The 26,756-nt window shown below is 48.0% G+C and overlaps 1 protein-coding gene across 2 annotated transcripts in view; it reads right to left on the bottom strand.

Moving 5' to 3' along the window:
- The window catches only part of LOC131259052 (G protein-activated inward rectifier potassium channel 3-like), a 56,581-nt gene that overhangs the window by 2,916 nt on the left and 26,909 nt on the right, over positions 1-26,756 (bottom strand). Inside the window, exons 2-9 of one of the 2 annotated variants that reach the window (XM_058260465.1) lie at positions 2,455-2,569; positions 2,099-2,240; positions 1,952-2,035; positions 1,605-1,879; positions 1,332-1,521; positions 1,140-1,264; positions 969-1,077; positions 619-903 (exon numbers count right to left, since the gene is read on the bottom strand). In XM_058260465.1, the coding sequence (XP_058116448.1) occupies positions 629-903; positions 969-1,077; positions 1,140-1,264; positions 1,332-1,521; positions 1,605-1,879; positions 1,952-2,035; positions 2,099-2,240; positions 2,455-2,569 (1,315 nt within the window). In that variant the 3' untranslated portion in view covers positions 619-628. Of the gene's footprint in view, positions 1-618; positions 904-968; positions 1,078-1,139; positions 1,265-1,331; positions 1,522-1,604; positions 1,880-1,951; positions 2,039-2,098; positions 2,241-2,454; positions 2,570-26,756 lie in introns of both variants that reach the window. The other variant, XM_058260466.1, reaches the window with a different exon arrangement.

Here is a 26,756-nt window from a genome sequence, read left to right as displayed (position 1 = left end):
AAATGCGCAAACACTTAATTATTGAAGTTGTCCTCCGTTGGAAAACATCCGGGAGAGATGGCAATGTTTGTCACCCTCCAATAAAGAATTTGAATAAAAAGTCTGGTTCGTTTCCTCTTGAATTGTTCTTTTAATGGGCATACCATAAACCTTGGTCCACGGTACAACATATGCACATAAGTATCATTTCATGACAACTCGAACGAATGGACCCCTTTCTGCACAGGCGAGCAGTATGACACAGCATTGCGTTAAATCCCAACCAACTATCAACCTCTCGAAATTATACTTCGATAAGCCTACACGTGTCCGTCTCTGTATCAAACTTCCCTCCACTACACCATTCCGGCCTAACCACAACCAACTTGACATTGGATCTTGACAGTGCGAAATGAGATCAATATCAGGGCAGCCACCATCCCGGCATGATGGATCGTAACGGATTAACACCCGCGTGTTAATGGAAACGATAAATTGTCTCCTCATCGGCCAACCTAACCACCACGGGGATGCGGTTGACGTTCGTTCGTTGCGAGTGGCTCAGACACATGCCATACATACCACAACCTACGTACACACTCGCTGCTCATAATTTGAAATATATGTTATTGTCTTTACCTCCGATATGCTAGCACAACGAATCCATCGACGGTTCCTTGATGGACAGCTTCCGAAGTGACTTTTTGCGCTCGGTTCCGGGTGAAACCGTTTGTGACCCCGGGACCACGATGGTTGGAGGAATCATCGTTGGATCGACGGCTACCCCATTCGTTACTCCCGTTTGCTCGTTTGTGTTGCCGTAGACGGGTGCGAAACGGAGGTAACCATTGCTAAGTGAAGTTTTCCGTGACGAGGCGTTATCCAACGACGAGGTATCCGATTCGTCGGTATCGGAAGACTCCACTGGAAAGGATCAAGGGGATTAGTAAGGACAATATATTTTTGATTTTTTGCAAATTTCAACTCACCAACAATCCCGTTCTGTTTATTGAGTTCTTTTTTCACCTCGCGCAACTGATGGGCGCTACAAAGCGGAGTATCGACTTCGTACGTGTTGTTGAAAGTTGTGTAGTCAACCTGAAACGTTAGCCAAAACGGTAATATGAGCAATTCTTCACGCCAATGCTTGTCTTACTTACTTCATATTCACCCGTTTCACGTTTGAAGGAAACTACCGACTCAAACCGATGGCCCCATAGAATTTCCGACGGAAGGTAACTGCTGCGTGCTTGCGTGGTCATACCGGTCGACTCTACAACTCCCTCTAAAGTAAAAGAAAAATTTGTTTGTAGAAACATGTATCATATGATTTCCTTTATATCATATCTTACCAAGCATAACGACGATCTCGAAGCGCTCCCGAATCATATCCTGCGCAGACAGATTATACAACGGACTATCGCGATCGATCTTGTGCACCACGATCGTCGGCCAAATAAACATCAACCGATCATCACCCCCATCGCAGCTGACCTCCATGTTTTGCTGGTAGAAGGGAAGTACTTCGCCCTCTTTGGTGACCTACAAGAAGCGGCCGATAAGGATTGATTACAAACCGGGCGTCTTTCTTCGTTCGGTCGTTCTTCCGGTGCGTTATTAATTACCCTCCGGCGGATGATTTGTGCCGTTACGTGCGCTTCAATGATGTGACTCTTGCGCATATCGCCTACGCGAAACAGCAAACAGGGCACACCGTCCCGATGGCAGATGACGGCATTCTTGCTGAACAGGAGCGTCTGTGCGCGCTTCTTCGGGCGGGACAGCTTCGCAAACACAATGCCCACCATAAATGCTTGAATGAACACCCCGGTGATGCTCTGCAGGGCAAGAATGAATATTCCTTCCGGACACTCCTCCGTAATGTAACGATTTCCGTATCCTGCGAGGTTTGGTAATGAAATCTTTGAGCATCGACCAGTGCGAAGCCTACGGGCAAGCTGTGGTAACTTACCTATTGTGTGCTGAGTTTCGAGTGAAAATAAGAAGGCAGACGTGAACCCATATATATACGTAACGCAAGGTTTGTGACTGTCATCTACTGAAACGGATAGAACAAGGGCTTTAAGTGCTGTTTGGTTAAAAGTTTATTTAAACTCACCTCCTGCTGCCTGAATATCCCCATGGCTCAAGGCTATCAGATACCAAATTGCACCGAAGCCCAACCAACTCAGTATGAAGGAGCAGGCAAAGACGAATAATGTCCACCTCCATTGAATATCGACCAGCGTGGTAAATATGTCCTGCAAACAAGCAATGCAAAACCGTCAATCGTTTAACCGTCAATTTGAAATACAACACAAACTATGCAACAAACAGCGCATGAGCTCCAAAGCGACACCTATGGAGCCCCAATGGTATCACGGACCAAAAATGAATGAAATTACAGCGCGGTCAATTTAAAAGCAATAGAATAGAACTAAATATTCCATTTAAATAGATAGATTTTCCACCTACTTGTAGGTAACGCCGTCGACGTTTGGCAACGTTTCCTTGGATAACATTGCAATCACCCTGCTTGAAGATGACGCGCTTGCGAATCCTTCTGGAGCTGTACCGCGTCTGACGATATCTAGAATGGTAAAAAAAACACATTTTAATACAATGGCTAATCAGTAGAATTTCGAAAAGTTGCACAAAATGGCAAAACCGTTAATTTATTCTCAGCATGAAATTTATTTCGTTCCAGTTCCTAAAATGTCCACTTCATAATGGAGCCCATTCCGCGAATGAATCCATTCATAACCTGGGGGGGGGGGTTGCTGACAGGTTCATTCATCCTACAAAACGGGAAATTCATCGCGTACAAAAGGGGGTGAAATGAATACAAACAGAATCGATTGAACCCCCTTGGCTCCCCAACTGGGGAACTTGGATCGGAGTGACTCAAAAATCATTAATTTGACAAATAATTTTACAAACACTTTGAAAACTTCTAATCAAGTGAAGTAGCAAAATTATCGATCGGTATTTTATTGTTTTTTATTATTATTTTTTATCCAGCAGATTTTTAAGGAAATTACATTAGAAATTAAGAATATGTTCGCTAGGTTCAGATAACGTTTGATGAACGTTAGCTCCACCGCGGATTGATGGGGAAACTATCGGGTGCTGGTTGGAACTCCCGACCCTAGTCAGTAGCAAGTGTACTGCCTCCAAAGCGGTACGTCAATAGGGGTTTGCTAAATTAATATTTTGAGAGTTAAATCTGTTATTTGGCGAACACGCAACTAAACAACCGTGGGGAAAGTGGCCAAAAGAGGCACGAATCTAATCGCCTTGTACGTGGATCGAAATTTAACGAAGTTTGGAGCCCACGGCTCCCCGTTCTGCCACGACGTGTGCTGCTGTTTCTGGTGGAGCTGCTGCTGCTGCTGCTGCTGCTGCGTGTTGCGAGTTTCAATCTTGCGTCAAATCCGTCAAAATCCGTATCGTTCACGGTTCCCAACTGGATGGAAACAGTTTTCTCCGTTTGCGGCAAACCCTAATCAATGGTTGATTTCGTTGCAAACGGAAGGGTTGGCCACTTTTTCTAGTGTGGGGTGACCTCACCATCACCCAACCCGGGGCGGGCGTCTTCCTACCGACGCCCGCTGCCGATTGCTTCAGAACTTATTCCGTGTTCGAGAAGTATTCCTTCTCTCGGCAATACGGAGGGGTGGTTTTTTTTTCTTTCCCAAAAGGTTATGTCGCGCTTTTGGCTGGAGAGCAGGAATGAGTTGGCAGGTTGTCGGGAGACATCCTGCTCTTTACCACCTCCACCATCCTCCATCTCCGGCGCTCCGGTGGAAGCGTTCCGATGCGCGCTGGTCCCACCTCCAAAAATATGTTTGCTTTGCATATAAGTTAGCGTACACTTTTAACTTTCCCCCATATGACCAAAACGGGGCAGGGTGGCGACTTAAAGATCCCCCCCCCCCCCCCCACCCCCCCCTTTCCCGAGCGAATGAAGCAACAAATCATCAGCGCCTGGGAACAGTTTGCTGGTGTCCTCCCTTCGCGGCGCGCCTGACATTCCAAGGATCATCGGGCACAAAGGCACCTCCAGAGGACGGATCCCGTCTCGGAGATGATTTTATCTCGCATGACCGGAACGAACGCAAGAGAGATAGAGTGAGGGAGGAAGAGAAAAAAGAAAGAGTGAGTGAATGAAGAGAGGGAGAGAGAGAGAGTGAACCGTTTCGCGGATAAGAAAATAGCAGCGAAGAAACGTGCGGATCGCGGGAGAGAACGAAACACAATCATAGAAAGTGCCACAGACGCGCGAAGAAGACGAAGAACGCCGGACAGTTCACCAAAAAAGGCATCGTACAAGTTTATTATTTGTGATGTTTGACCCTCGCAATCCAAAGCATACGAGAACAGTTTGAAACAGATTGACGACATTAACTGTTGCTTAAAAACTGCCTACCTTGATCGGGTTTTATGGGCCTCTTTTGCCCAAACGATTCGAACAAGAAACAACGTATTACGTACTCAACGTTATCAGCATGTCAGAGTGCCAATGGCTAATGCACCAATCGTGGCGGTCACGGTCGTTGGCTACGATAAGAAGTGGCCCAAAAAATAAATGAGGGTCAAATGTACGTACTAGAAATGTACGATGACTTCATGGACCGACTGTGTGTGTACACGGCGTGGAGCCGCGGTGGAGAGCTCGCCGAATCGCGCAAAGCCGAGAAAAAAGCAGGTCAAGAACTGCTGGGATTCGCGGACGGCGTTACCTGAAATCTTCCCGCGAGCATCCATCTCTCCATGTGGCGCTGGAGAGAGCAGCAAGAGAACTCCGCTACGGAGTTTCGGAGTTCGCTCCCCGGCGATGGTCAGCTCGCGCCCGTGCGACGTGCAGTATTTTCGTGCGTGCGTGCTCGTGTGTTTGGAGCGCTGTTGGCGGACGGAGTGTTTGAAAGAGTGAGTGTGTCGCGCGGCCCGTACCTCGAATATTCACCGTAAACCCTCCAAGGGCTCGCAAAGGTGCGGGTCAGATCGAAGGAATCACTTGTAGGAAAAAGGTCGTAGTAGTACCACACTCGTCGTCGTCGTTCGTGACGTTCGCAGTCGGAGTCGGAGTCGGAAAACCCACCCGCACACACGGTTCTTTTGCTTTTCCCTGCTGTTGCGACCCGTGGGCAATCCCCCAGTTTTTGTGGACTCCACCACCACCACCACCACCACCACCATCTCCACTCCACCCGTCACCACTGCGTGTGGCAAGTGTGTCCCTGCCGCCCCCCTCGACACTTGTGTGTAGCGCATTCGGAAGGTTTAGTGTGCGTGTCGAATTTTCACATTTGTTGTGTGTTTTTCTGTTTGCAAACCTCCTGTTTTTGGGGATTTTCCTAACTTTTCGTAACCACCAACAACAATCAGAACACAATACAGGATAATTGCGGCCAGTGGAAAAGGTCAAAACTGAATAAAAAACTGTTCACTCCTCTCCGGGGAAGTCCGAACATCTAAGTTAATTAAGTGAAGAGGCGTGACCTGTGTAAGGGTAAAAATGTGAAATGTTATGTGCTCAAGGTGTGTGACCCACGACTTTAGCCTAAGAAACCCTCCCGGAGGGGAGAGATCGGAGAAAAGCTGGTGCTTGGGTTGCAAGTCGCAAGTGTTTTCCATATCGCTATCGATCATTAAAAACGTTCCGGGACGTTGTTTGTGTAAGGTCGCAGGTGGACCATACTTTCCCCCAGTGTGCCCTCCTCATAGCTGGCGTTTTTCCGAACCTCGAGCGCTGCAGATTTCGATTTCCTTTCCCATGTGCACAGCTAGGCTTTAGGCCCCATTCGCAAGGAATGCAGGGAAATTCGATAAGGAAAATATAATCAGGTGTCAAACGACGGACGAGCAGAAAGAGAAAAAGAGAGCCAGCCAGACGGTGAAAATGAGCAACGGATGAAAGCGGTTGGAAAAGTCCAGTCCAGCAGCAAAGAGAGCGACGAGCAATGTATCAAATAATGGAAAATCTCTACATGCCTGCCGCAGAAAACGTACTAATTGGGAATCGATGGAGCCGACGCCGGGTTGCTATCGTTGGCGATTTTTATCCCAAAACCGGAAAAAGGCAAAGGGTCTTGAAAAACAGGACGGAAAAATGTATGGGAAAATTCGCTCCAGCTAAACCGAACGAACGTAGCAACCATTGCACACCAATACGAAGACATGTTTCCAGTGTCACGCCGTCCCTTTTCGTAACATGCTGCACCACTCGATCTTGCTCTCTCTTTCCCTCTCTGCTCCTTTGCTGGATACGGCACACACACACAAACACACACGATGGACCCCGAGCACCAGTAGAAAGGAAATTGGAAAAGCAATCCTTGCTGCTGTTGCTGTCGTGTTTCTTTGTTAGTGTTCGGTCGATTGTTTCAGCAAACAGTTGTCCTCCGTGCTGGTGTAGGTATGTTCTGTGTGTGTGTGTACTGGTATTCCTTGTATGTGGACGGCTTTTGTTTGTGTCGGTCGTCATCGATTGGCGTACAAAAGCTAGGAGTTTTCCGCGCAGCCTATTCAAGAGGTCGGTTCCGCATTTTTCCCTAGCAGGAAAAGGAATGGGGGAAAAAAAGCAGTCACACATGGACCACACTAGCCATCCCCGTGTCACCCAGTTTCCATCGGAATGTGAGTACCGGACTGCGTACCGGAGCTGTGACGGTGCTGAACACTGCTGTTGCTGGCGGATGAGCAAATGTGTTGGAAACGGGTCGATGAAAAACGGGTTAGCGAAGAGTGCACACTGTGTGCGCGCGCGTGTGTGTGTGTGTATGCGTGAGTGTGTGCTCGGTGTGCAGGTGGCCAGCAGCAGCAGCAGCAGCATGCATACGGGGGCCCATTTCCACGGCTCTCTCCTCTGTATTAAAATTTTCTCCCCTGCACTCCAAGCCCCCTTTCTCGCTACACCGGACAAATATGTGTGTGTGTGTGCGACCTGCGGTCGTGTATTCGTGGGAGAGAGAGAGTTTGGAAAATGAGTACCCCTCGCACGCGAGTTCGAGCTATGGAAAGTGAGCGAGTTTTCCACCAGGAAATATATGACCGTGTGACTCGGTGTGCGTCTGTGTGGGAAAGCTCGAGAAGGAGAGAGGATTTCCCCCACCCCCCCTGTGTGCTCTCCCCACACTTTGGAAAAACAGCATACCTATGCGCGTCCGTTGCCAGCAGTGTGTGATGCTTTCCAAATGAATGAACCAATAATCTGTGCGAGTGGGGAGAGCGAAAGATCACAAAAAATCACGAACGAAGACGGACATCGAGCCAAATCCTCCATGGCCTCCCGTGACGACCCTCCTCTGCCAGCGTTTCGTCACACGCTCATCGGAGGGCGAGAGTTATTACTATTGTCGGGGGATGGAACGAACCGCCATCCGAAGGATACTACAAAGCGGAGTCTGTTGTCGTGGCCTCTCGGGAAATTACGGGATTATATTTTTAATCAAGACACATTCCCTATTTCCCACCGTCGTCCTTCGAACGGGAGGAGTTCGGAGTTGGCACACAGGCAGTGTTGTGTGTTTGTTGATTTATGTGTCGGATGCATTTAACAGCTTCGGCGAGGGCTCAAATTTGCAACACTCGCTTGTTAAGGACACTCACTAATGCACCACCAACGTGGTCAAAAATGTGGATTTCAACGATTTTCCTCAGCGTGTCTATGTGTGTGTGTGTGTTCGTTATTTTATTCTTGACCTAAACCACGTTCACCTCCCTTTCGTTTGAGTCATGAATATTGCAAATTATTTATAGAAGATATTCTCTTAACCCATGCCCCACCATTTCCCCCTCCCGCATATCTCATGGTTCTTCTCTCTCTCCCTCTCTCTTACTCTGAACACAACAACAGCGTTTTCTCGTTCGTTTATTAGGAAAAGTTTAGGTGTACAATAGCGGCGGCAACAGGCTCCACGCAAGCAAGCAGGCAAGCCAAGCAAGCCAAGCAAGCGGCAACGATTTTAACAAACAACTGCACGCCCCGAATGGGACATCCGGAAGGCGAACGGCGGGGACGTCCAGAGTGCCAGTGAATCCATGCGCGCGCGTTTGTGTGTCCGTGTGTGGCAGCGTTAGCGATTCCGATTTCGTGCGTGTGCGTGTGTGCGTGTTTGTGTGCGTATGTGTCTCTAGTACCCGACCCGGCGGTGGCGAAAGGTAAACCCCGCACAGCAGGGAAAATGCAGTAGGCACACCGAGCGAGGAAAGGAAAAACCCTCCGCAAGCACAAGCAGCATCACGTGGCCAAAGGCTCCGGGAGGCTCTCGAAGAGCTGCATCATCAGGTGTAAACGAGTGGAACAGGAACCGTGGCCAGTTTCGAGCGAACCACAACAACAACAACAACCGTAGGACTCCATTCCAGTAGTAGTTGTGGCGCAACAACAGCAACAATCGGTTTTCCTTCCCCCAGTGAGCAACAACAGTGACGTATAACCCATAGCTCGGATTTAGCAGCGAAGGAAACCTCGTGGAAAAGCATTCGGCTCCGCATTCCTCTGTCGTCGGATTTAATTTCCAACCAACCTTCTTCGTTCGAGCGTCCCAGTGCAGGGAAAAACAGGGAGAAGAACTGAAACGCCAAAGCCTAGAGCCTTTATGGAGCTAGCTTTCCCACACCAAGCCAGGCACCCGAGCCCGACTGCACACACATAAGGGAAGCGCAGTAGGAAGAACTTTTCTCACCTCTCGAAGCAGGGTCTTGGCTGTATGTTCAGGTGAGTTTCCTTCAAATGCGGTCTGATATTCCTTTTCCATAGCTCCATGATGTTGTTGCTTGAAAGTTTTCTATTTTTACAGTTCAGTTCTGCGGTGCAAGAACTGTAACTTTAATCGACTCACTCCGGGCAACTCCGGGCTCACTGTTAAAGCTCACCAGCACCATCCAACCGATGCTTTGGAAAAATCGACCCACCACCGCCGGTGGACTAAAATCCTTCCGACACTTTTGACATTAATTGAATTAAAGGGCGAAGCGGCGACCGACCAAGGGACCACCACGAGAGCCCGGTGTGGCATTATTTGCATTTAAGGGCAGGCAGGCACACTGGACGTTGAAGTGGAAAATATAATATGCCACCTCGTTATAATGACGCTGACAATGACGATGACGTTAGTGTTGGTTCGGGGCGAGAAATTTACATTGACGGCAACGGATCAATTAAGGAATGTGCGGGACGATATAAAAAAAGTAGTACACATTAACGGGCTTTTAAAGACAATTTTTCCTACACCAAGAAAATCGCAAAGAAAATCAGAGTAAGAAAAATGAAACGAAGTCGCCAAAGGAAATCCTCACAATGCCACGTAACTGCAGCACTATCGAGTTCAATGCGGAAACTGCAGACTGAGAACGATGATCGATAACGATACCGAAAGGAAAACGGCTATGCTGCAGATGAAAATTCGATCGATAACGCGAGTCGAGGGGGATCACGAACATTCAAACATGGATTTCCTGACCCTCACCCTCCCTCTTCCGTGGGTTGGGGAAAAGCTAGACATTGACGTGGGCGAGCAATAAAGATGTGCATTCCGGGGCGGGTTTAATACCTGTGTGATTTATTACTTCACACACAATTTATCACTCCTTCGATAGCCATTTATCCCCCCACCCTGGCCGGTTTTTTCGTGCAAGTTTGCGGCTGCGGGAAAACTGAGTGGGCCCACCTTTTACTGAGTTTTAAGCGTGCCCACGCCGCGTCGTGCTGTTTTACCGTTTGATACGCGGAATGCGACCCTTTTGCGTTTTAAAAATAGTTTCACTGACAAGTCAATCTTGCTTGCCAACTTTTTACGTGTAAAAATCAAATTAAACAACTACCTAATATGAAGCGAAAACCAACCAGGCTTGGTCGTGCAATCAAAAAGTTGAGGAAATACACACACGCTTGGCTGTCGCTTTGATGAACTTGATTTGACGGTAAAAACCCGGGGTCCATCGCCTGCGGACAGGAGGGGGCTTGTTAAACCTGTTTCGTTTTTCCTTTTCGCCCGTTCGGGGACAAACATGTGCGAGGAAATTCAACGACGACGCGGTGCCAACATCCTGCCATCCTGGTTCTTGTAGCGTGTAATATTGTTGCGAAATACTACATTGGGATTCGTTTCATTCGCCGTTGGCTACCGTCGGACATGCTTTGGTGGCCAAAATGACCAAACACACACACACGCGAGCGTAAACACTAACCCTTGGTGAGGCAATAGAGCGTTGGGAGAAAATCAATCGAGGTTGACATTTTTTTTTGCCGACGACAATAATTTCCCAACCTAAACAATCATTAAATTGATAAAGTCATTTGAAGTTTGCAACGAAAGGTAAATCGTTTTAGTGCTTTCATGATCAAAAAAAGAAAAAGATCTTTTGAAAATTAATGACTTTTTACGGCTATTACCACCCACCGGCCGCCCGTCCGCCCGCCCCGGTCCTGTGCCTAATGGAATAAAACACGATCGATTTTCCTGTCGTCGTTCCGGTCCGAACCGGTCCATCGTTGAAAGGACAGATTTTCTCCCATTTTACCTGCGAAATACCATCACCATCACCACCACCACCGCAGCTTAGGGGTGGGCCCGTGTCCCATTTGGAAGAGACAATAAACACCAGCCAGCGCCGTGGCACTTAGTTACAACAGCTGCTGGAAGTTGTTGCTGAGTTGACAAAGAGGCAGCGGGCGGAACAAGGGAACAACTGGAATGGTCGAGCGCGAACGCACGATGAAGTTGGGGCATTTGTCTTCATGATTGTAATTCATTTACTAATTAATTGCTTTTCGCCAAAGTTTTCCATCCGCCACCCATTCAACGGCACACGCTCTCTCTTTCTGTCTTGTCTCCCTCTCATCTTCTCGTTCTCGCCGAAATGGCACTGGTCCGACGTGTACTGCATTTTCCCGGACGCCTCAACGATCTCCCCCCCGGCCCGTGAGCAGAAGGAACTTATGAGCGAAACGAATAAACACATAAACAATATGTCTTTCATTTACTGACCGACGGGCACCGCGTGTCAGTTTCGTGTGCCAGCGGCACTTAAGGATCTTCCGGCCCTCTTAAAGACGGCAACCGGGGAGGAGGAGGATCGTTCGATGTCCGATTTGCGGGTCTCAGCGAAGTATAAAAAGCGTCTCATAATTTGATGCAACCCCTCATGTATCTCACCACGAAAATCCGTCCTCGGACAGAGCAGCTCGAAGCAAGTGTTCGCTTCCCTCAAGTGACACCATTTTATTGGCAACCGAAGAACATAACTTTGCACTAACCGCCCGAAGAGGTCGAACACCCCCAACCTCCCCGGGGGGAGTTTTACTGCCTGCTGCAGTTTAGGAGGTGCTTATGGGACTAATACACATATTTCCTTCCGTTTTACGAGCGCGGGCGTTTGTGTGTGTCACATTTTCGAGGTCCTCCCCGAAACTGCATTTTTGTGGATGAAAATTCCTGAACACAACGCCTACACGCCTTCGATGATGCATCGGGGAAATATCATTATCGTGCGTGGAAGTTTTAATGAGCTCGAAAAGTGAGGTCGAAATTTCACGCGTGATATCTTCATCCTTAAATTAATTGCATTAATTTTCGAAATTGCACCAAACTTCCGCTTAACTGCGTGGGGAGGAAGTTATTAGTCAATTTTATCGCTTTCAAAACCCTTAACCTTCACCGATAAATGTCAGTGAAACGCTACGCTATTTTACTTCGACCGATTTTCCGTGGTTTAGCCGGAAACGATAAAATTTCCCAGCGCCATCCAGCGCCAAAATGGTTCTCTAAATTAATGTCACACGCGGCAAATGTTTATGAACCCCCGCGCTGACAATTATTTATCTCAATCCCGTGCGGGAAAGGGCGGGAAGGACAAATAATTAGCTATAGTAGTAAAAACGAGAACATGATCTCGCGAAATACCAATGCATGCGCCAACGAGCCCTCTCAAGGGGATCTTCCGTATCGCGCTTGTAGTGGAAAAGTAATTACTATTTCAGCGGTAAATAATCTTCAACTTCATCACCGTCAAACGAATCGCCTCGCGGGACGACGACGACGACGCATGGTCCCTGTTGCCTTACGTACCATTTGTGTGATTGCATTTGGCCCTCCCAACCGGGGGGAAATGGTTCACCGTCACCGAAATGTCTTCCCGTGCCGTGTGCGGGTGCATTTTTCATCATACCAATTTTCCGCTTGCACATGCACCAGAAGTGCGTCCTTCTTCTTAGGCACCACCTTAGGTCCTTCGAGTGGGATGCTTCCGCAAGTCGTACACAAACACAGCACTCGTGCCCCGAGTTCTCTTCTCCGTGAAGGCTTTTGCGGAAGTGTATCGCTATCGTGATTTCGAGGAAGCGCAGCTAGCGAAGGTTCGAGAACGTTAACCATGTGCACAAAACGTACGCACCTGTTCATCGTCGTCTCCCGTGAACGTCCCGGAGTTGCATAAATTCCCAACCCAAATACTGTTCCACAAACCGAACTTATTTCATGAAGGACAAACAGCAAAAACAAAAACAGAACCTTCCTATTTGCGAGTCCATTTCATAGTCCAACGCGAAATCGTTTTCCAAGGGGTGAATAGAAATGGAAGCTTTCTTTTCAAGTTGAACACAAAAAAGGAACCCCCTACTCGGAAAAAGGAGAGAACAAAATAGCTTTCAACCCAGCTATATATACGCGGCATTGGACATTCACGCTTGTTGTGGGGAATACGCGAGCCGTCGCGAATGATGTCGGGGAAAAAAAACGTAATATCAACCCCATTACACGTCCTTGTTGTTATTATGATGAAGATTGCTAGCTGACCCTGGCGCGTAGTGAGTTTCAACAAACGGAAATTCTACCAGCTACAAGTGTTCCGCTTTTACTATTTCGTGTTCGTGGTGGCCTCTCCTTTTTCATTTCCGACCTCAAAAAGGAAAAGCGCACCCCCTGTGAGAAGGGGGACAATTAACGCCGTTTGCCTCTGTTGCGTCCAACAGTGAAAAAAAGTGAAGATGAATCAAAGTTTTGTGTTTTGAAGAAAGAGCGATCGAAATTATGAACCTCCGCCGACTGAGATTCGAATCGCTGATTTCTTTTTTATGATTGTTATAGTAAGCTATGATGTTGTAGTAGGCTGGTATCCTAGATACAGGATAGCATACTATATAAGTAAGGACTGAGCATCAGATAAATTTATTCGCATGCAGAAACTAAAGAAGTTGGAGTGTAAATAATTAACCCACAAATATATCAATGATTCCGTCAAGGGAAAAAACATATTACTTGCAAGAAACTGCCGTGTTTCTCCCATTTTATCGACACAATTTCCACACAAATACACAAAGCGTAACTTCATACGAAAGCTACGCAGTTAAGCTACGTTTTTGAATGGCTCAATTTTATGTGCGAACTTGAAGCGACGATTTCCTTCCGGAGGCGAATTTCGTCAGCAGAAAACATGCGCCAAGCTCAGCGGAAGGATAAGGGCCCCAGGCTACGCCCGTTCGACGGATGCGTCGAATTACCGGTAATCAAATTCAAACAAACCGAATTCTCGACCGTTCCCGCTTCCTTTTGATCAAAGTTTTACACGCCATTTTCCGACCGACTCCCGATTTGTTGACGTCGTCGTTTCATCGTCCTGCTTCGGTACATGTTTGTCTCAATAGTTGGAAAGGACATCGTAGGGTTGTGTGTGTATGTGCATGTGTTGAGTATTAACAACCCACGACCTCGACCGAATTTCAAAAGCAACCCAAAATCAAGGCGCGCGCTCCGCTTTTGTGGCTGAGGGGAGGGATGGACCCCACCAACGCCAACCGCAATCGATGTGGTCCTTTTTCTTTTTTGTGGCCGCCTACGATCGATTCTACCCTCCACCCTTTCCTTCTGCCCCAAATGCTTCGTCCCTGATGCCCTGATTAGCTCGATTGAGGATTGGGAAGTAAAACGATATAAACATTACCATTAACATGATCTCCAAACACACTTGCCCCCTTCGACACACACAACGAAAGGATAACGTTGATGTGTCAGTCGCCAGACAAAGTTTGTCAAAATCCACGAATCCCCCCTTTTTGCCCACAAGCGCTCCGTGGAGGGAAGAGAAGATGGAGCAAAACTTTGGTGCCCATTTACGAAAACTAAAATCATTACCGTACTCCGATTCAGGCATCTTCGAGGTTTGCCCCGGGCTTTCGGTTTCGGAAGGATCACCATTCGGGGAAGTGAAACGAGGAGGGGCCTTTCACATGCACAGGGTGGAGATGGAAACGATGGGAATCATCCCGGGTTGGCCGGGTTCAGCACCGAAACACATGTACAACACATCAAACCACTCGAGTACCCGGCGCTCGAGTCTTGGTGGCCTTGTTTGTGGATGTCATTTCATGGTTGGGTAAAGCATTAGAAATCATCCTACGGAAAACGGGTCGCCCGGCCCGAGTCCACCTAACGAGGGGAGGGAGCGGGGGGGGAGGAGGTGGGAAAAAAGGAAAATTCGTGAATTCGTTCCTCGAAATGTTTCCCCGTGACCTTTACTGACTCATCTGAGAGAGAAAGATCAGGTTCGGGAGGGGGGTTGGGAAGGCGCAAGTGGGCTCCATAAACGGACCAAGCGTGTGTTTGTCTTCACCGTGGAGAGCCCGCCCCGCTCTCACATCCGCTTTTCTTTCTTCTTATTCGTTCCCTTTTTGTGTCGGTTAATGGTGAAAAGTGAGTCCGAGCAGAAAAACTCGGGAACAATAATCTGCTGACGGGGCGCGCGCACACTCTTCCCCCCGCTTCGCTTGGTGTGTGTTTGTAGGCCTCGTGTTCATTTCTTTTACCAACCGAATACCGACCGAGACGGGTACCATTTCTCGCACCTACAGCCGCAAGGGATGCGGCGGCCCTTATACGACCCGTTTGGTAAAATGTATCTGTCACAAAAATGTGTACCATTTCCCTGCCTATGCCCAGCCTCCCGCGGGGTTCCGGTTCCGGAGGTTTCCCCCCATCCCGTGCACCGTGGAGGGCGGCTCGTTAACTGGAAGCGTCGTCGGGCCGAGTAAATTGGGCAATCAGGGCCAGGGGTTTTGATGTTTGCTTTTCATTCCACGAGAGTACAGAAAGGAACAACTTAAACGTTTCGCGGCGAGCTTTTCGCTGTCTAAAACATTGTTCAGCATTGATGAAAATATATTCTCCACCAACCTTTCGATTCCTTAATTTTTTTCGTGGAAGCAAACGTTTCCACTAAACGGCGCCACCGAAAATCGATAGCAGTCGAATCGAAGGCGCAGAAACATGCATTACCGTACCCCGTACCGTTTCACTCACTCCAACCCAACTCAACTTCAACCCAGCGCAATTGATCGCCCTTTCGTTGATTACCATATGAAAGCGGAACATTTTTGGAGAAGAAAATGGGCCCCATCATTACTGTGTGGGGCGAAAGTACGAATCTCAGACGCTTTCTCGGTGAGGCCACCATTTTCGATCAATACCACTTAAAACGTGTGTGATGGTGTGAGATGGAAGAGAGCAGAAAAAAAGGACCCCAACCAATGGAAACGAAATCAGTTGAATCTGCAATTTTATCTTAGCCTCACAAAGTGCTCGCCTTTCGCTTCAATATGGTGCGCTCCCCTCCGAGGAATAAATAAAAAAGCATGAAATGCTATTATCAATTTTCCGCAAGTCGCTGACGTTTCGAATCGGAAAACGCGCCTTCCATTGGCCAATCGACAAATGACGCCTTCCGCTTTCGGCGCCAAATAGCGAGTAGCAAAGAGCTTGTAGTAAATTCCACGCTGATTGCTTGTGCTTACCGTCCTTGGCTCGGGAACATTTTGCAAGGATAATATTTCTTTTATGATGGCTGACGATGAGCAGAAGGGAACTGGTACTTGCAGCAGGATTTGTGGAACGTTGCCAACCAGATCAGATCTCTTCCATCCGGGAGCCACCCATCTTTCCGAGCTCGATAATGAAACAAAACAATATTTATTCCCAACGGTGGGTGGGGTTGACGCACCGGGCGCCTCCATCAGCCCACCCCCCATCCGCGTAGGTGAAATAACAAACCCTCTATTTCTCGAAGGCAAAGAGGCAAGGGGAGTCGAAATTGATGGAAACCAATCGATTTTAATTTCGACTGCCAAATCAATTATACCACACCGGTATGGTAGGCGGAGCAGAAATTTCGATTGAATTTGAAACAAATCCCCCATTCCTCCCCCCCTTGGGTGGGCCGACCGAAATGGTCCGAGTTTCGGTTGTCGGCGTCGGTTTTGCTCCCACATTTATTTGCGGTTCCCTTCGAATGGAGACGCCCGGTGCTGCAGCAGTAAAAACCGGGGCAACGGAATTCGTTTAAAAACCGCAACACTTCTTCGATGTTTTCGTCATGGCCTGCTGACTTGGCTGATGTTACTTTTTATTTACAACTGAAACACGGTGAACTATCCATTTTCGTAATTTGCCTTTCTTGTCTAGAATTGTTTGTTTTCGTTCAATTGATATAATCTGTCTACCATTTTTCATCATTTAAAATGGCATTCACGGTTCGGTTTAATAATCATGCTGATGGCTTCTGAAAGATAGCTTTAATGTTTGACCTGTAGGTTACGCTATTTACTTGGTTAGGTTCTTTTTCTCCTCGCTGTCCAATAAAAATTGAACTCATTTCCGGATTCACAACGCGTTCGGACGGAAAGGGGAAAGATTGGGATACCAAAATAAAAACATAGAGAGCGAAATGAAAACAACATTCTTCAACCACAACCGACCGCGGACGTACAACAAAGGGGAAAGAAGGTTAATTGAAACCATTTTTCCGCAAAACGAAAAAAAACCGCTTGCCTGCCACTGCATGTTGCTCGCTTTAAAAATAAAAAAAAAAACGGTGCACCGAAGTTGGACAACGTCAAATAAACACAAGAAAACATGGTGGAAGCAAAAGAAAGAAAAAAAAAACACACACACACAACCGAAGACTAACCGCACGATATCAATAAATCATCATTTTTGTTGAATTAATCAATTATTGGTTTTTCCGCCGCGGGGTGCGTCGGGTGGCCGTTTCGTCGTCCTTCGTAGGCCTATCTTTCCACCCTCTCTCACCCCGCCCTCCTCCACCCATTCCTTTCCCATTCCAGGGCACATCGGAAAGCGCGTCATAATAGTAGGCCGTAATTCGCCATTTGTCGTTTCGGAAAGGTTATATGTTCCCCGTGGGGTCACCCCGTTCCCGTTAACCCCCACGAACACACACCCACACACGCACAGCCTGTTTCGCGTGTTTACGCGTGTAGACCTACGGTGAGACCTCGACTCGATCGGTCGGAATTAGTAATCCCCGAGGGGGCCTCGACACACACAAACACATTTGTTTTTCCCCATTTTCCGCCCCGAAAAACGCAAGACCCTCGACTGGCTGGCCAAGCCTTTTCCCAACAAAACCCAAAAAAAAATGGCATCCGCACGCAACACGTTGGTCGGCACTCAGACCTACACTCTCCAAGGGTTGAAAGGGTACACTGTGCCAGAGGTTATGTGTGTGTGTGTGTGGGGGGGGGGGGGGTTTGTGGTCGGGATGGGAGGGAAAATATATGTAACCGTGCAACCGGTGTGTTGGCCGGAATCGGAAAAACGGGCCAAAGCTGGAGCTGAAAATTCTCCAACAAGTACGCCCTTGCCTTACGCAGTGTGTTTGACTCGCGGCGAGAGAAAAAGAGGGAACAGATACAATAAAGAGAGAGAGAGAGAAAGTGTTGAAAGAATGAGGTATGTATTGTGTTCCATCAGATGGATGACAATGATGTAGAACACCTCCGAGCGAACGCGAAACACCTTGACCTGGTTTTCCATTCTTCTTCCTCGGGGCGGAAGGAAAATGAAGACCCAAACCCAAACCCAAACCTTGATGATGATGATGATGATAATGATGGTTTCGACCATCCAGCAAACACTTCTTTCGAACCTAACCGCGTGTGTTTGGACCACTTTTGAACGGAAAATCTCTTTTCGTTCGTCTGTTCGCCGACGCAAACAGCATTTTGAACCTTTCAACCATCTCTGGCCCGTCCGTCGTCCTTGTCCGATAAACACACACACACACACACAAATGCAGCAACACACCTGGGTAACACCGAAATGGGTAAACAGCAAAACAACGCCGCGCAGCCGATGAATTATTGGATTAGGTTAACCACGTAGGAGCAATCGTTCAAATGGCCGAGCAAGCGGATGACGGCATGCAACACACCACCACCACCACTCGAGAGGGCCATGTGAGTGCCCTTTTCCGTGTGAAGGAAGCACCACAACCTTTTCTCTTCGTGACGAAACCATCCGGGAAACCGGGCGCTTGCAAACCGGAAAACGCGGAGAATGAGTGGGGAGAGCGCGCGTTTGTTCACCAAATCGGTGGGTGATGTTTTCCACATATTACTTTGGCTCCTCTCCGCCCCCCCCCTCCCCCCGCTCGGCCTTTCCGCTGACTTATAATGCCAGCCAACCCGTCTGGCACTTGCTTGTCAAACCCCGGGCGGGAAAAGCGGGGGAGAATGGATGAGATGTTGCTTGTCAAACGGTTCCGCAACGGGACAATAACAACAGGCCGGGACACCGCGCAGGGGAATAAACATACAATGACAACCTTCCCATTTTTACTCTCCCCCACACTCCATGCTCCTCCCCGTGACATGCGGGGAGCGGTGACACGCGAATGCGGAATCGAACATACCTAAGCGATGTTGAAAAATGGCAACATAACCGCTTTCGGCCCGATCAGCACCGTCGACGTGGGAAACACGTCGACAAAATGCCGGGAAAAAGCAACAGGAAGTTGTTACCCTCCTTCGCATCCCCCTTCCTCCCACTCTAGCCCTCCCAAGAACCCAAGGTCTCTTACAAAGACGGTGTGAAATGAATTTCATCTTGTGTCAAGACTCCGAACCGCTCCGGGAGACTTCTCGTCGACCACCCGGTGAAGCGTGATCATAAAACTTTCAAACCGCCCTCCTTCCTCCAAACCGCACCACACTTTTCGCACCCCTCCCCGCAGTCCTTGAAAGGGCATGGACATTTTGATTTTCTTTTCCCTTTTCCCATTTGGTCTTTGCATTCGGTCCAGAGTGAACGGTTTTTAACGACGTAGCCTTCTCGTGTGGCCCTCATCTCGCGTGATTTCGGGTGAGTTATAGGTTATTGCACCACCTGTGAAGAGTAAAACGGTCGGGGCTCACCTTTTTCCGTTTCGACCGTGATCCGAAAAAGCACGACACAACTCGTTAGCCAAAGGTCACCGGACATTCATTTTCCGATGTTCCGTTTCACGCGCGCGACAGTTGAATAGGAGTTTTTTTTTTGCAATCATTTTCAAGCAATTGACGTGCGGAGGAAACTCCAGGAGGCTTTACGGACCTGTGGAGGCTGTTTGAAGGAACGAATGGAAAAAGCGCCGACACCGCAATTAAGATAAACCCGCCCGCTGCGTTCGGCTCCGAAGCGTGATTGATCGAAGCCGAAGGGACACAGAATCCGGGGGCCAATCCTCATTTATCCCCAGGCCTTTTTTTTTGTGTTGACCCCCCTCACTCGAGTGACGTGGAAATTAAAAGGAAACCACCACCATCGACACTCACCGCTGACACGCGCTTTGTTGTGTTGTGGAAACGTGGAAAACGATGGCCAAAATAGATGTCGACGCACTGGTCTGGTGAAGAAAAAACGGTCACAAGCCGGCCCGTTTATTTGGCATTTGGCAACGACAACGGTGAAAAGTGGGAAAACCCGGATCATATCTGCTCCACACACTTGGCCCTCCCCTTTTCCCTGTTTTCTCGTTCGTTCCTCTTTTCTTTATTGCAACCAATATAACCATTTATCGCGCCTTGTCGGCCGGAGGACACATAATATTTCCCAGTCAACCGCAGCCAACCGGACCGACCCCCTGGAGGAGGTCGGCAAGTTTAAACGAAACTAGATAAATGGACAGTACGTGTTGCGAATGGCTGATGAGGAACGAACGTTCTATCTTTCTGTCCCCCCGGGCGCCATCAACCGCTTTTCTTCGAGGGCAAAAAACAAATAACGTTCCTTTCCTTGGTGTGATTAAGCTGCCAGGGAATGGTTTTGCCGATAGCATGGTGTGATGTTTTATGGTGGAGTTAATTACGTGGCCATAAACATAATTTGAGTTAGTGAAAGAAAACCCCCCTCAACAAATCACACTAAATCCGTACGCAATGGTACCAATTGTATTGTGTACTATATTATATTTCCAACCACACGGAATATCATGATTTCCAAGAAACTTCTCATTTAGAAAGTGAGAAACAGATTTTCTCATATCAAGAAATATTAACCGGATTAACTCCTTCTTAAGCTCGTTTCCTTTTTCTCTCGCCAATCGCTCGTTGGAGCCATGATGTCTATCATTCGGTGTTAGGGGAAAAAACGCGTGGAAAACCAACACTAATAGCTTGTCAGCTACCGGTCGACTCGGAGAGCTTCGCCCGGTTTTGCAACATATTATTATTTGCATCGTGCGCTCGGGCCACGCCATGCCCGGAAAAACTGACTTTGCGAGACTCGCCGGAGTCGGTGGTGTAATTACACTTTTAAATGAATTTGCGCTTCAATCTCCTGGGCAATATGATTTCACATTGCCGCTCGGAAAGGCGCTCTGCGAAAAACCGATGAACGAATTCCGCGTATCTTCCTTTCCCCCCCCCCCCCCCCCCCCCCTGAACCTTGGTTCGGGGTTATCGAGTTTCAACCCTTGGCAACCCCGCTTGCTTGCTACACCACGTGGACCGACCGTTTTTCCACCGGTTTTCGCTGTTCCGTACCATTAAACACACCTTCAACGACACGCACACGACGGGCGCCACCTTCCACCAGACCGCGTCCCACGCGCCGAAGGAAAATTGGTTTGTCGTCCGGTGTGGCACAAGAGGCCGACGACAGCGATTGGGTGCAGCTGAAGAAAGCACGCACTCGCACACAAATACACACCCATTTTCATCACTCTTCCCCCCTACCATCGGTCACAGGATTTTATTGTATATTAATGAATATCGATTTCGCTCGATGGATTAATGAAATCACTCCCCGAGCCGGGGCTGGCGAAAGGAGAAATACTCGGAAAAAACAATGAACACGGAAGGGTTTGGTGGACATCACCCCCGGGGGTGGGGGGACAACAAAACGAACAGGCTGATTTTCATTAAAAGTTGATCGATACACAAATTTACACCTGTCCGTCAATTTCCGCTGGGGGAGGGGGGGGGGGGGGGGGGGGGTTAGCGGCCGTGGGCGAAGTCTATCAGCTATTAATTATCATTTCTTAAGGTTGGTTCTCATTTTGTCTTGTGTCATTATTTCATTTCGCTCGTGCAACTATACGCCAATGCAAATAAAAGAAATGTTGTGAAACTCTTTCTTTTCTACGTAGCGTTGTCTATTATTGGAAGATACATTACAGCGTTTTACATCTCACCTAGCAACCCCGACAGTGTATGTAGAACATCAAACATAGCCTACTGTAAAGTTGTTGATGTTGTATCGTCAATCCTCCACATGGCAATACAAACGAGTAAGACAAGTCGTCGCTTTCTAGGATCTACCAAAATAATAGTTGTCGTATGTTGTCAGGTAAAAGTAGGGGAAAATCGCTTTCCGGTCGAAAACACACTTTTGCGAGGATTGTTGTGATTTGCGCTCGTTTTCTGATGCGAAAAAGCGATCATAGCAAAGACAATTAACAGACAGGTCGCAGCATACCATGTAACGAGCCACAAACCGTGGGAAAATTTTTGACAGTTGGTTAAAATTTTGTTTACTTCTCACGAACAGCGAAGAAGGTGGGGTAAAACTGCAAATTTGGTATGTTTCATCAACAGAACAAAGAGTTGAGCGTTCGAAATATGTTCTGGAGGAAGGCTCCGTATAAGGCTTATTAATTAAGGCTTAACAAACTTAATTTCGGCAATCGCAGCGAGCAAAAGGATCCATATCCCATGATTTCACACAGAAGAGCAGTTTATATCCGCAAGACCATGGATACTGTGATCTAGAATTACCAACTACCTATTTCGCGAAGATTTTGGCGGAGATCTCCCACAAGTAAGCTGGAAATTTTTGTAAACACTTTTTTAACCAACTGTCACAACAATGGCGGAGCAAAAATCAGCTTTGACCCGACCTGTCTGTTAATTGTCTTTGGATCATAGCCTACCATATCCTATATAGTAGTAGGTTTGTAGTCTCTACTACAAACATTCAACCGCTAGGTATCGTTTTAGAAGATCCTAGAAAGTGATTTAGAAGAGGAAGCGTTTTAGAAGATCCTAGAATTGTCTACTTGACCTGTTTGTGGTGAGATGTAAAAGCTTCAGCGCTGTATACAAGCTTCAGAAATTTTAAATCGAATGAAAAGTCGTGCATCGAACGGTTACTCCCGGGAAAAGCTTATCTCATAGTGCGCTAATAATGCACTCTTAATAAATCACCTTTCATTGACATACCGTCATATGGTCAAACGCAGACAACACTACACCCTTTCATCGGGCACTTCCGGGCAGGAAAATGACAGTAAACAAGACGGAAATGGATACCCAAATTGGTTGCAGTGCGAACGAGACCCAGCAAGCAAGCGAACGAGCCTTAATGCGGAAATTGCGTGTCGAATGGAAAGCCAAAGTGCAGCGATTTTTATTCCTTCCGCTTTCATCAGGACCCGGGACCGGGAGGAATGCAGCAACCGGCGGTGATGGGGGAACGAATAAATTGCAGCACAAACGCTACTCTTTAAAGCCCATTCCGAGCCGTGGGAAATTTATTATTTATTTTATCCTTTTTTATCCTTTGCACTTTTCGATCGGTTATATGACGCGTGCACTTTCAGTCCGGCCTCCTGTTTTGCGAACATTCCAACATGGATGGAATAGGCACAAGGCTTACCCCCGAATGCACGGTAAGAGGAGTGCGGGACATGTGTCAGGATTTATAATTATGTACGTAACTCCTGCGCCCCCTTCCTGGTGTAATGTTTTTCCCGGCTGCGAGGAAAACGTTTCCTTCCCTACTGTCTGTGGTGTGCTTGTTGAAACCAGTTCTGGGGGAATATTAGCCAACACCAACATGGCCGCCCCAACCACCCGACGACGATGGGTGGCGTGTATGCACCAGCCCTCACCATCCTCCACTTCCCCCTCCCCCACCAAACGCAGAAGCTAACCATAATCTGGAAATCGCATTAAATTCATATGGCTGCCTGTCGCCTTCGTCGGGGAGTCGTCGTCGTCGTGGTCGTCATACAATTTCACTACCGAGGAGGGGGCAGCGGAATAAATTGGGCCACCAACCAGTCTCCCCCTGCGTGTGTGTGTGTTTGTGTGCGGTTAGGAAAAACGAAAGAAAAGGCGAACACAACAGTAACACTGTAACACTGTAATCGTCTGCCGGATGGCGACACACTCTCCGGTAGGCAAAAGTCGTCAGCCCTTTTGTCAACTCACCCTCCCTCACTCCTCCCAACCGCCGCCACGCTCCACTCGCGTCAATCGAACTGAGGAACGGAGGAGGAAAAGTTATTAAAGCAATGAAATTTACGAACCTCCTCCGACGATATGGCCACCACCAGAGCGAGCGCGATTGTACTACTTTACGAGCACTTTTAATCGGAGACACTTGAACACACACACACACGTTGGGATGTGTACAATGTTGTCCACCCGGGGGTGGCGTGGAAAGGACATAGTTTACCGTTTCCCCTTCGGAACCTCGCTCTCTCTCTTGGAAAAAAAACGATCGTAACTCACCACCATACAATGTCACTCGAGGCATTCTTTGCGTGTGTATGTGTGTGGGGATGTTGTAGTGGCTCATGAATTTCTTCATACCGACAAGGGGGTGGCAGATGGAAAGAAATTACATAAATATGCTGGAGAAAATCGGGTCTCCCCCACCCTCCCCCCTATATGTGTATGTGCGTGTACATGAAGTTTGCCTAATCAAAAGGTCCCAACGCGATTGTAACGCGAGGCCAGGATCAGAGGAAAATGGTTGGAAGTAACATAACCACCCCCACCCACCCCCCGGCGCTCGTGTCGAGTCAGCAGCCCACCAACTGGTTAGTTATGCTACACGCTACGCAGCATTAAGATTAGCTCGCAGGCAATGGCAAATGAAGATAACTGGAGGCCAGAGTACAGACGCAAGGGGAGCTCGTGGTACCAGTTTTTCCCCGAACAACCCAGCATGCAGAGGAAAACCCCCAGGAGAGACAATTACCGGGCGCCTCCATCGACGCCACGCGGGCCAGCATGTTCCGACGTCGTCGGGCATGTCTTTTTCCGCCCATTACCTCACACTCGGTGTCTCATTTTCTCCTTCCCAAGGTCGCTATTCATCTCTCTCTCTCTCGCCTTTTCTCGTTCCCATAACTGCCTTTGTCTTTTCTGTAAGCTTCTTTTTTATCAGCATCGAGAATCTACCGCATGTTTATTCTTCCTGCAGGGGAGCGTAAACGACACGACGAGTCCTTTTCAGTTCCAATTTGGAGCGCCATGTCCATGTTTGACCTTTGAAATGTGGGAGCAAAAAACATACACTGGAAGGTTCCGTTTCGTCTGCTTTTGCTGAATTTGTTGTAGGGATAACAATTGGCAATATCCTCCTACAATTTCCAACACTCGTAGTTATGGTGAATGTAGCCTTAAATATTTCTTAAACAATCATTGCAAAGAGAGGCAGAGAAAACATTGACTAAATGGAAAGTTCACTTCCCTCTTACGACCTTTACAAAAGCGTGAATCTTCCTTGTTTAGTGTCGTTACTTTTCCTCAATACATTTACTGCTGGAAAAAGTGACCGCGCGCGTTTCTGAGATTCGGAAACACGCCTCATTTATTTTTCTTCCGTTTTGACACACGGACAACAAGACACCAGTGTTCGTACGTGCGCCTTCTTTCTCGGAAACCATAAAGTACTTCATTTCCTCGCGTCCTTGCGTCCTCGCGAAGCCATATGAGGCCAATTTATCAGCCAACGTCTTTCATCGGCCCGGCTTTTCACGCGTTTTTGACTTCCCTTTCCCCCCCCCCCACCCCCCCTTCATTCCGCCGCAATTCGGAATGCGGACCTCCAGGGGAGAAAAACACATTATGACGAGCGAATGCCAAAGCAACGTCTCGCAACACATCATCTGCCTAGCGTCTACTTCTTTCCAGTATCATCCCCTCCCCCTCCCCCTCCCTCCTTCTCCTCGTCTTCCCGGTCGGCTTTCGACAAACATCCGATGGAGCGGTCCGCCGGTTCGTTCGAGAATCGGTCCAGAGATATGTTTGCTTTTAATAATTAATTATACACAAACCATAAACCTATCTCGCCGGTGCTGCGGTCCCCCACCCCCTCCCCCCCCCCCCCCATCTCCCGCTGTCCCCCTCCGGCCCCCTCCTTATCGCACTCGACACTCGATCTCTATGTCGATCTGCCGAACAGCGCATGAAAAAGGTCGCAACATGGCAACACGCCGGGACGACGACGACACCGACCCTAAAGCCGCCACCTACTTCCTCATTTGGGGAGGGGCCGGACTTTCTTCTCGGTTTTTCCAGGTAGGGGAAATGGGGTGAGACACTCCGGAATCGCTTATTCATCTGAAGTCGCAAAACGGCGAAAACAAAAACGCGCGCGGAACGAGAGGAATGCCTGCAGATCGGAAGATGCTGATAATGACGAGAATGTTTTTACTTGGGAGGGGCGGCGTTGGTGGGAGGGGTGAACAGCGTGGAATGGGACGTGAAATGCGCGGTTGATAGTGACTTTACCTTCACCTTTTATTGTAGCCTACGACCAAATTACATTAATTTCGGCTGTCTTTCGGTCTCTAAAATAAACAAACGTCAACAGTGCCCTAGTAAACGGTAAATTACTTTATAGTCTGGTACTCTCGCGCGTTGGTAGATGGTGGGTGGTGGGTGGTGGGTGGGTGGGACGATAGGAGGGATCGTTGTTGGTGGCGATGGAAGAAATCACAGACCACCGGGAGCCAGGAAGGTGAACGCGCGTTACGTAGCGTTTATTTTAAAGAGAGCGGAGGGTGAATTATTTATAGCATTAATTTCCCAAAGTCGACAAACATGTTCAATTGCTTCGCTAAATGTTGTTTATATTTACTCAACGAGCAATACATGACTTATGGCAATCGATTCTTTTTTCTTTTCGGTGGGAACATTTCAACACAGTTAAACACCTAAAAGTTGATTTGATGTAAAAGTTTACTTCCTTTTACTTGCAAAAAAAAAACCTGCCAATCGGTTTAAGGAATGTTGAAACATCCTTCCTACTCGGCACGCTCTCGTTCTACGCCCTGAAGGGAAGCTGAGTAACTTTTAAGTCATCACTACCAGGACAGGAAGTAACCCTGCAGCGTCGCTTTCGATTATTTCGCCAGCCACCGTACACGTTTTCCTCAATTCTTTCCCGACTGGGAAACAAACACGCAAGTGAATCAAAAACTCTCGACATTCATCTACAGGAGTATTCCGCCAGTTCTTCTCCTTTTCCCGCGCGGTCGTCGTCGTGCTTTACAAAGGAAGAGCTTAGCCCAAAACCATCGACAACGACGGATGGATTAGAAGGAATGAAACAGAATAAAAAAAAAGATGGATATGATTCCACGGAAGAAACTCCTTCTCCTCGAGTGGTATCGAGGAAAGGCGGCTCTTGCTCGCCACACTCCCTCTGTTTCGTCCTTTGTTTGTCATTCAGCTACACACCACTCCAACCTTGTCGGGAGGGTTA

The sequence above is a fragment of the Anopheles coustani genome, chromosome 3, assembly GCF_943734705.1.
Source record: "Anopheles coustani chromosome 3, idAnoCousDA_361_x.2, whole genome shotgun sequence".
NCBI classification, from domain to species: Eukaryota; Metazoa; Arthropoda; class Insecta; order Diptera; family Culicidae; genus Anopheles; species Anopheles coustani.
This window is presented reverse-complemented; position numbering and strand designations above follow the sequence as displayed.